Source organism: Silurus aristotelis (genome assembly GCF_946808225.1).
Source record: "Silurus aristotelis genome assembly, chromosome: 12".
In the NCBI taxonomy this organism is placed as follows: domain Eukaryota; kingdom Metazoa; phylum Chordata; class Actinopteri; order Siluriformes; family Siluridae; genus Silurus; species Silurus aristotelis.
In genome coordinates, this window is record NC_139585.1 from 1,327,493 (window position 1) to 1,338,929 (window position 11,437).

The 11,437-nt window shown below is 35.3% G+C and overlaps 1 protein-coding gene across 3 annotated transcripts; it reads left to right on the forward strand.

The window, feature by feature from the left end:
* LOC310735089 (uncharacterized protein) lies at positions 1-5,540 on the forward strand. 3 transcript variants are annotated; one of them, XM_083557659.1, is made up of 6 exons: positions 1-97; positions 1,224-1,502; positions 3,717-4,055; positions 4,514-4,621; positions 5,193-5,215; positions 5,296-5,540. In XM_083557659.1, exons 1-6 carry the CDS (start codon positions 22-24, stop codon positions 5,350-5,352), a joined length of 882 nt encoding a protein of 293 aa, XP_083413785.1. In that variant the 5' UTR covers positions 1-21; the 3' UTR covers positions 5,353-5,540. The 3 variants fall into 3 exon arrangements, 1 of the variants encoding a protein (XP_083413785.1); XR_014536218.1 differs by having other exon boundaries at positions 1,224-1,559; positions 4,514-5,215; XR_014536219.1 differs by lacking the exon at positions 3,717-4,055 and having other exon boundaries at positions 1,224-1,559; positions 4,514-5,215.
* Positions 5,541-11,437: the final 5,897 nt, after the last annotated feature.

Sequence of the window (11,437 nt, forward strand, 5' to 3'; positions counted from 1 at the left end):
CTATTATTCTGAACATTGTAAATGAAGATGAAGGACCTCCTGATCATCAGCGGTCTGTTAATCCTGGTCCTGTTCAGTATCAGAGCTAAAACACTCGGTGAGTTACAGAGTTTTATTCATGTTTATTCAGCGTTTTATCTGTTTTGCGCTTAAACATTTAAACAAAAGAATATAAGTAATCAGAGTAAAATTGTTCTAAAACCACAAAACTTATTATTACAGTAGAGTAACAGATTTCGATGAAGTGATTAAAAATACAGGATTTTTATTTTATTGTATTTTGACAATCAATATTTATTTATATATAAAAAAATTTTTTATAAAAGAAATTTCAAAACACCCGTGTTCACAACAATAATTACGTTAAAAAACAAACAAAAAACACAACATACTTAACCAATCACAGCTAAATTGAAAATATAAAAAACACATTGAAAAAATGTGTGCAAAATCTACTTACAAATTAAAACACAGATAAAAAGTTGTAATAAAAAAAAAATAAATAAATAAAAAATATATATATATGCATATTCTTTTATTTTTGAAAATGAGAAAATATACAAGTGTTTTTAAAAACATAAAAAAAAAACACTGAGAAATGTGTAAAAAAAAAAAAAATAAAAAATAAAATATATATATATATATATATAAAAAAATGAAATTAATTCCTTTTTTATTCAAAATAAATAAATAATTTTTTTTTTTTTTAAATCTTTAGATTTTCTCCCATTTCTACACCAGACAATATTTTTCAGTAAAGTTTCTTCCTCACAAATGTTAGTGATCGTGACAAATCTGAACAAAAATATGAAGATGGAGAAACTCATTACATTACACTATATTACATTACTGCCACTTAGATTAAACTTACATTTTTTTGTTTTTTGTTTGAACTTTGTGGTGAATATTTCACATATCAGTGTCCAACAAAAACAATCTCAATTTTTACATCATGACAATAGCTTCCTGAATCTGATCTTTTTCTCTTTTCGGATTTCTCCTTTATGTGTTCTGGTTCTCTATGTTTCTTTTTTGGTATCTGGACCTTTTCTGTATCTCATCTTTATTATTGAATCAGCATTAGTTTATGGCATGTCCAGTCTTTTTTCATGTATATATTTGTTTTCTCTTCTTCTGCTTCATCTTCTAGATAAAATCTCCTCATAGTATAAACTAATCACTAATCATGTTTTTGTTTCTTTTGGTCTGATTGTGTGTATTAGATTCTGATGCGGTTTGTACTCCATCTCTCATGGTGTTGAGGAACACAGTGTGGAGAGCTCGTGTATCAGAAACCCTGATGATCAACTGCACTGTAGAAGCTGAATCACACTGCTGGAATAATGTAGTGTCATGGTGCAAAATTTATGATATGAACGAATGCAGACCTTTAATTCCCTCCAAAAACATCAGAACAGAATGGAGGAGCATCACTGAGAGTAAACGTCTGTTACTCCTCATTTTCTGGAAAATCTCTGTGCAGGATTCTGGACTTTACAGGTGTTAGATAAAGTCACCTATTACTACTGTAAGCCATTCCATCAATGTTACTGTAACAGGTAAACACAACGACTTCTATATAAGCTGTGTGTGTGTGTGTGTGTGTGTGTGTGTGTGTGTGTGTGTGTGTGTGTGTGTGTGAGAATACAGACTACACCTATATATTTTTAATATATCTGATATTAAATTAGATATACTAAAGTTGATGCAGAAAAATCAGATACAACAAAAGATGAGAAAAACAAGGTGAAAAGGAGAGAAAAATGAAAAGACTTTCAGATAGAGAAAGAGAGCAAAAAAGATAGAGAGAGAGAGAGAGAGAGAGAGAGAGAGAGAGAGAGAGTATACTATCATTCTTAACATTGTGAATGAAGATGAAGGAATTTCTGATCATCATCAGTTAATCCTGGTCCTGTTCAATATCAGAGCTAAAACACTCTGTAACAGCATTTTAATCACATAAATATACTGTTGTAGCACTACTTTATCTCTGTGTTATTTCAGCAGAATTGTAGACATAACAACTCGTATATATTAAATGCGTTATTTGGATCCATTCAGTCAGTTTTACCTTTTTTCTAAATGGCTTTATTGAGTAAATCTGATCCACAATATATACATCTTGTAACAAATAAGAAAATAGAACATTTCCAGTACATATGCAAAACAGTTTGACAAATAGGTACATAATACATCATAACATATTATAAAACATAATTCTTGACACAAAAGGAGAGAAAAAGAATAAACACAACCTTAAATTGAGGAAACTGAATAGTCTCATGAGCGCACTTTGTCTATTTTCTCAGTCAGTTTTACTCTGCAGGCTTAAATAACAGCTTGAACTCCTCACTGCTGGAAAGTGACAATATTAAATATTATGATAATCCATGGTGAGGTGTGAGACCTTCATTCTAATGCTCTCCACTTCACCTCAGGACCTTCTTCAAATCCACATTGTGCACTAACATCCTGGAACACCTCACACCTCACACCTCCACCTGAATCAGACAATAGAAATAAATATTAAATCTGATATGTAAAAACAAACAAACCGAAAAAATTCCCCTCTGCCCTAAAAAATACTTTTACTAGTTGCAATGAACTTAAAAACTCTTTACTGCAATTTAAGAAAAAAAAAATTACTTCAACAAAAGAACATCAAGAGCTGATTCATTTAAAATCTTAATGAACACATTTTAATAAATTACTATATAATAATACAGAAAAATATAATAAACATTATTACTAAAATTGTACTAAAATAAAAATCAAACACTAACAGGTTTTGATGAAGTGAAAATAAAAATATTGACTTTTACACAAGTATTTTCAAAAACATCTAAAAAAACCCACTGAGAAATATTTGTAAAAATCTATTTAAAAAAAAAAAAAAAAAAAAAGAAATGAATTCTTTTTTTATTCAAAATACATAAATAATTTTTTTTTTTTTTATCTTTTGATTTTCTCCCATTTCTACACCAGACAATATTTCTCTTTAAAGTTTCTTCCTCACAAATGTTAGTGATCGTGACAAATCTGGACACAAATATGAAGATGGAGAAACTCATTACATTACACTATATTACATTACTGCCACTTAGATTAAACTTACATTCCATGATTTTTGTTTTAAATTTGTGATTTTTCTTTTTTTTGTATCTGATCTTTTATCTGGATCAGATCATTTTCTGTATCAGATTTATATATATATATATATATATATATATATATATATATATATATATATATATATATATATATGGACACTATAACTATATATACAAGAATCAGGCAGGAAGAGGTGGATATGTATGACAGGTATTGACAGAAGTCCAGTTTTTAAAGTGTCCCAGTGTGACTGTCACTGAAGTGTCCATGTGCTTATATTAAAGTGAACTGTTCTGTTCCTGTCCAGCGTTAAAGTGACAATCAGTTGTGCAACTGTGCTAAAAATGTGTGCATAGAAAAGGAAGGAAGGAAAAGTAAAAAGTTTTAATTGAGAAGTTGATCATAAGGGATTCTGATACGATAGTCCTGATCTTGTTCTGTATCTCTTCTTTATTATTAAATCAGCATTAGTTTATGGCATGTCCAGTCCTTTTTCATGTACACCATTGTTTTCTCTTCTTCTGCTTAATCTTCTAGATAATATCTCCTCATAGTATAAACTAATCACCATGTTTCTTACTTTTTGGTCTGATTGTGTGTATTAGATTCTGATGCGGTTTGTACTCCATCTCTCATGGTGTTGAGGAACACAGTGTGGAGAGCTCGTGTATCAGAAACCCTGATGATCAACTGCACTGTAGAAGCTGAATCACACTGCTGGAATAATATGGCAGTGTTTTGGTGCAGAGTGAATGATATGAGAGAATGCAGACCTTTATTTCCCTCCATACACATAACAACAGAATGGAGGAACATCACTGAGAACAAACGTCAGTTATTCCTCATTTTTAAGAAAATCTCTGTGCAGGATTCTGGATCGTACAGGTGTGAGATAAAGTCACCTATTACTACTGTAAGCCATTCCACCAATGTTACTGTAACAGGTAAACACAACGATTTCTATATAAGCTGTGTGTGTGTGTGTGTGTGTGTGTGTGTGTGTGTGTGTGTGTGTGTGTGTGTGTAAGAGAATACAGACTACAATCTAAAGCTGTAAAAACTTCAGTATACTGATATATTTATTTCAGAAGATCACACAGACCATAGTTGACACTGTAAACGTTACAGCAGGAAAGGGGGCACTTTCTCTTGCACTTCACTGTGCAATTGTATGATTTTAATCTGATCTCTAATATTTACTGAAAGATACATGTCCTAATTCTATACTACCTGTGATAAGTTTCACTATTTTTCTGTATCTGATCAATATCTAATCTTTGTCTATATCTGATCTTCTTCTGTATCTGATCAATATTTAATCTTTGTCTATATCTGATCTTCTTCTGTATCTGATCAATATCTAATCTTTGTCTATATCTGATCTTCTTCTGTATCTGTTCAGAAACAGACACACAACTGAGTGGTGATGGTGAGAAGTGGTTCTATCTGATCTACTTCAGTGTGTTTGTCTTTGTTGTGGTCCTTGCTGTTGCCCTCATCATGAGCAAAGGTACTGACACTCACTCATCAGATGTTCTATATTAAACACACACTACACAGAAAAAGTGTATACCATGACCACAGCAGTGTTGAGATGTGAGTCAAATCTTTTATTATATTTGTATTTATTTTATTTCTAATAATTATTGGACAATCATAAAAAGCAGGTCAGTACATGTCGTACTCTGTATGCATGTGTATGTGACAATTCAAATCTGATTTGATTGCCAAGGTCTGACCCAATGGTGGTGCTATGGCATTAGTTATATCTTCTTTACAAAATAAAGAAATAGAATAAAACATGAATATAAACATTTCCCCACAGCCCCAATCACATGAGCAGAGAGATGTGTAATGTGTAATTATATTACTGAAATTTAACTCGTTTTATCAGCTGAAACGTTTCTCTCTGATCTTCACTTAATCACTAATGGACTCTGTCGTGATGTAAAAATCGATTCAAATGTTCAAAGATTTTAATTGATGTTTACATTTTAGTTTCCATCTAAACATGAATGTAAATATATTTCTAAAGAATTCTATTCTCCTCACTACTGTTCTATTTTTTATCCCTCTGTCAGGTTCTTATACACTGGAGGACAAGGTGAGAACAAACAGGAAGTTGTGTGTTTTCTGTTTCCTGTTTAACGAGAACTCTATAATCAGTGTATGATGTTTTTACAGGTTATCATGACAACTGTGACTTATGAAGAGGAAATAAAATCCAGTGTTCAGGATTAAAAGGAATCTACTGTTTTTTTCCATGTTTTTTCTCTTTACAAATCAGATTCTTGTAAATAAAGTTTTAACACTGAAACAAGGGTTTCAATTAAAACACACGTATTACTGTTTATATTAAAGTTTTACTGTGTTATGTGTCTAATCTATTATCTGTGTCTGATATTTTATCTACATCAGATCAGAATCTGTATCTAACATTAAATCCGACATACGAAGTTACTGCAGAAAAATAACTAGAATCTTTTCTTTTTTTTTCAGTGAGGAAAAAAAACGAATTGCCTCACGGATGAGTCGAATCTTTGAGTCGGCTCCATTAATCAGTTCATTGAGTCGGTTCTTTGAACGGTTTATATATTTAAAAAAAAAACATGAATATAGATGAATATAGATGTGTAAAGATTTTTTTTTTCAAAAATCATTAAAACAATCTTTTAAAAAATATATTAATTATTTATTTGCAAAATAAAATTTGATCACGTGACTAAAAATCTATCATGCTGCAAATATTATAAAGAAGGACTTATAATATGTTCAGACACAAGTAGTTATATATAAATAGCTACAATAGTAATACATTTATCACAAAATTCCATACACAACACACATTACATGCACATCTGTACTACCCAAATGGGGTCTTACAGATGTGAACTATTACATTTATTTTTCCATTTATTTAATTTTATTGAATCAACTGAATTTGTGTCAATTTAACTGATTACTTAATTTAATCAATATAATAAGTGTTTGCATTAATTTGATAAATTTTATTTTTTATTCAATATTAAATAATACAATTTTATATATTATTTAACCAAGCATTTTATTTTAAATAGTTTAGAAACTACTTTGTCAACGGTTCAAATGTTGATCACAAATGTGTGAAAAAAAATAAACTGCATTAATAAAAATGACAAATGACAATTTTATATTTTGCATTTCTTCCCCTCTATAACTGTACAGAAATTAAACCGGACTATGACTTAAAAACCGAAGTACGTAGTGAACCGTAAATTTTGTGTACCGTTACACGCCTAAAACATACACACATTTTATGCTTTTAAAAAAACTGAGCATCATTTCATTAGTAGTGTTTCTTCCTCAAAATATTAGTGATCATGAGAGAATTCTTTAAAATGAACAAAAATATAATTTCAGTGTGTCTCACACAAGAATGTGGAGAAACAATGCAAACCAATATGCTAAATCAGAAATTACTAAATGTAAATGTAAAAATTTTTTTAACAAGAGTTTGGCAAGTCAAGTCAGGTTTATTTCTATTGCGCTCTTCACAACAGACATTGTCTCAAAGCAGCTTTACAGAATTTAACAATGAAGGTGAATGGTGTGTGTTTATCCCTGATTAGCAGCCGTGGCAACTGTGGTGAAGGAAAAACTCCCTTAGATGTTATGAGGAAGAAACCTTGAGAGGAACCAGACTCTAAAGCAGAACCTCATCCTCATTTGGGTGACATCAAGAGTGTGATTATAGTCTTTAAACACTACAGAACACTGGAGAGTGAGAACTAACATGAGCACTGGAGTGTGTGATTATGACTGATGATCTTTCTACAGTCTTCTACAGTCATTATGGTTATAAAACTAGGAGCTACTGAGCAATTCATAAAATAGCTCAACATTTTCGATCATCACAGATCCAACACCAGCTTCTCCATGCCAGAGCCTTTAAACACTTCAGGAGGTCCAATGTCAAAACTCCACACATGTAGTGGGATCCAACTGGCACTGGAACGTTTCTAGATGGTTCGGGAAGTTTGCGAGTTCTGCATCTATTTCTTTAAAGGTCAATAATCTTCATGAGGTGGGATGTGACTGGAGCTGGCCAAACCTCAGGATGCCTCAGGATGGGGTGAGAAAGAGAAAGGGGTTTGCGCCTCTCATGAGGACCCTAGAGCTACAGCAGGATGTAGCCTTGGTGGGGCCCGAGCCGGCTCTGGACTTGGAACAAGAAAGGATGCTAAATCTGAAGGAGGTCTTGTCTCAAATCAGGTCAGAAGACTGGTTTGTCATGATAGATCTGAAGGATGAATACTTTCATACATCCATCCTTCTGTCTCACAGAAGAACCTCTTCCTGAGGTTCGCTTTCAGGGCCGAAGCTTACCTGGGTCCTTCAGTTTGGTCTTGCTCTCTTACCCTGCACCTTCGTGAACTGTGTGGATGCGGCACTGGTCGAACGACACCACTTAGATCCAGTTAAGATCCAAGATGGCGGCGAGGCAGTAGCTTGCAGCGGCCGATCCGGACCCAAAATGGTGCTACTTTCACTTCGTAGCCCGCCTTACGCAATATATGGACATCGGAGCAACCGGTGTCCCTGTGTATCACCGCCGAACACTCAATCAATTCAGAAACAAGCCCAACTACAAAATAAACGATGATCTGCGGCAGAAGCTATGTGACTTCGGCCTGCTTCGAGAACCAGGCCTCCAGACCTCGGCATCGCCTGTGGCAGATGGACGGAGAAGGGGAAATCGAAAGAGCTGCACGAGTAAGCGGCAGCGCGGAAAGCAAGCGGGGGCTAGTGCTAGGCTGAAAGCTAACCCTAGCCGGCCTGCTCCACCATCTCTACTGCTGGCAAATGTCTGCTCTCTGGATAATAAACCAGACTACATCTAGCAAGCTACTTGGCATGAGTACAGACACTGCTGCATCTTTGTGTTCACTGAGACGTGGCTGAGCAACAGAGTTCCGGATGCTGCAATTCAGCTGGACGGGTTAACCGCGTTTCGTGCCGACAGAAGCTCTGTGCAGTAAGACTTGCGGCGGCGGTCTGTATGTTTACATTAACACAGAATGGTGTAAGAACTCTGTGCTTGTTTCCACCTACTGCTCATCGCTGTTGGAGTTTATGGTTGCCGACCTTTTTATTTACCCCGGGAATTCAGCACCGCTATTGTGTTTAGAGTGTAGATACCTTGCACCTAGCGCTAATGCTAAGGAAGTGCTCAGCGTACTCTACGGGATCATTAGCAAACTACAAAACACACACACCTTGACGGAATATTTGTCACCAGAGATTTCAACCATGCAAATCTCAGGACTGTGCTCCCTAAATTTCATCAGAATGTGGACTTTGCAACCAGAGGAGAAAACACGTTGGATGTTGTTTACACAAACATCTAAAATTAAGAGACTGCTAAAGTCTAAAGCAGGGGACAAGACGGCCTTAAAAACAGTGTGAGCAAAACTGTCCTGTGCCTTCAGAGAGACGAAGCGCACACGCCAAGAGAATTCACGGCCACTTCCAGGACAGCGGAGACACGCGGCGCATGTGGCAGAGCATCCAGGCGATCACAAACTACAAGACGACATCACCCGCATGTGACCGTGACGCCCCCCTCCCAGATACGCTGAATGACTTCTTCGCACACACACACAACTGTGTGACTGATCTGTACAACCTGGACTCAACACACACTCGTACTCACTTCACACATCCATCACTTCATTACCATAAACTGTTTACATGCCGTTTTTGCACATCTTTTTTTGGATTGCTGTTATTGCTCTTTTGCACAACATTTTGTTTACATTTTTTCGTTACTTACAACGTTCACTTTACATCTCTTACAGACTGCAGTGTACAATATACAACTGGTTTACTGGTGGCACTATTTTGTATCTTGTGTATTTGTCTTACCCTGTCTTGTGTTGTCTTGCACTGTCCCATATTGTCTTGTGTTGCCTTTTGCTGTCTTTGCACTGTTTGCACCAGGTTGCACATGATGCACTTTATGTGGCGAGGACACTTACAGTCCTTAGTTCATGTTTTCTGTTTTTTGTGATTGTTGTTGTATGGAGCACCAGGGTTCAGGAGGAACGTTGTTTCATTTCACTGTGTACTGTGTCAGCTATATATGGTTGAAATGACAATAAAAGCTTCTTGACTTGACTTGACTTGACTAACTGCCTGATTACCTGCCTAATGCTTGAATTCCTTCAAGAACATTTCACCCAAGGGTTGGCTCCTTCCACCCTGAAAGTTTACGTGTTCACCATTGCGGCCTGTCATGCCACCCTTGTGGGGCAGTCACTAGGTAAGAACCCATAGGTAACGCGTTTCCTCCGCAGTACCTCAGGTTGAGGCCTCCGGTACGATCTAGAGTGCCTGCGTGGGACTTGGCCGTTGTCTTGGAGGAACTGTCTGAGCCTCTCTTCGAGCCATTGACTGAGGTGGCTTTGAGGTTCCGCACAGTCAAGACTGTGTTCCTTTTGGCCATCTCCTCTCTCAAGAGAGTAGGGGACCTTCAGGCCCTCTCTGTAGCCCCCTCATTCCTAGAATTTACTCCAGGCATAGCCAGTGCCTTCTTCTACTCCAAATCGGGGTATGTTCCCAAGGTACCCTCGGCTGTTATGCTTCCGGCATGCTGTCCTCTTTCCTTTCAGGCAGAGGTGGGAAGTAATGAAGTACAAATACTTTGTTACTGTACTCAAGTAGATTTTTCTGATATCAATACTTTAAAAGTAAAAAGTTGTCCGAAAAATAAATAGTACTCATTAAATTTTTACACAAATGTCTGTATTTTCCACTTCTTACATTTTCAAAACAGGCTCATTAGTTTAGTTTTAATCTACTTGGTGAAATGTAAATATTTTTTATTCTCATTGAGCCGTTTTCGACCCATCATCTGTTTCCTGTCATTGAGCATCTTTTTCAATCTACTGCTGGTGTATCATTTCCTGGTTCAACAACAAGAAGTCTGGGGTTAACGTGGATGAGACAGAGGGAGTCAGTGATGTAAACATGACTAAGAACAGACATTCCTGATCATCATCATCTTTTCTCTGCTTGTGTTCTATATGGTGGTTGTTCAGTCTGGATACATTCATTAGGTAACAAAATGTTTAATTAGTTTTGTTTTAATATATCAATTAAGGCTGTTAAAATGCATATTCATTTTAACGACACTGGCTTAAATAACGCGCATTTAATGAGGCATTTCTTTTTGACCATTTTTTATAAAAATATAAATATATAAATAAATATAAGAGAGGTGCCATGATGTGCACAATAAACCCTCTGGTGGCATATTTTCCTTATAACGCCAAAACGAACATAAATTACTGTCGTAATTGTTTACACAGATAAGAGCAATTAATCATTTGAATCTGTAAATGGTCTACTTTTATTTGTACATTTAACATGATAACAACAAAACGTTGTGCTTTTGTAAAATAAAAAAAACAGACAGGGGGCGCTTTCTGCCGTCTCTGTCTCCTCTCTTCACAGACACACAAATAAAACACCCTGAATCTCGGGGAATATTTGCCTTACAGACATATAATATATGTATAGAAAGCTCAAAATATCTACTTTTAAATAAATTCACATAGAATATTAATATTCTCTGATTCTGTAATCCCTATAAAAGTTATAAGAGGTGCAGTTTCTCTGGTATCGCCTCATTAACCATCTGTGTGGAACATAGCAAAGGTTCCATTTGGTGTCATGATAATTGATGTAATTTAAAAACCATAAATACTTTGAAACATTTACAAGAATATCATGTCTTCATGCTCTATGTTGAGTTTAATTTCACGAATAATAAACATACATTTGCATCCAGCATCATTATATGTTCATGCTCATGTTGATTACAGTATTCAAACATTTGAAAGAACTAATTCAAGGTACATTTAGAACAGGGCAATCAAATATTTTAATCAATTAACAGCCCTTATATTAATATGGCGTGGCGTCCAGTTACCAGCGTGACACTGAAACAGGTAGAAATAACTACTTATGACTACTTTTTACTTAAGTACATGCCAGAGCCCAAACTTCAGTACTTTACGTTAACTAAAAAAGGATGCAAGATGGAGGGATCAGTGGAGCAGTGGTAGAGGATAGAGTGGTAGAGGATGGAAGGATCATGTTTGAGAGGTAGATGGACCAAAATCAGCTGATGTTAAATCACTACAGTATATTACAGCTTTAGAACAAGCTCTAGCAAAATACAATGAATAGACATCACAACATTTATAACACACTTAATGGACGTATACTGTCAGAACATCTACCTGTTATTCAATACACATTGTCACGTACATGTTTTTTTAAC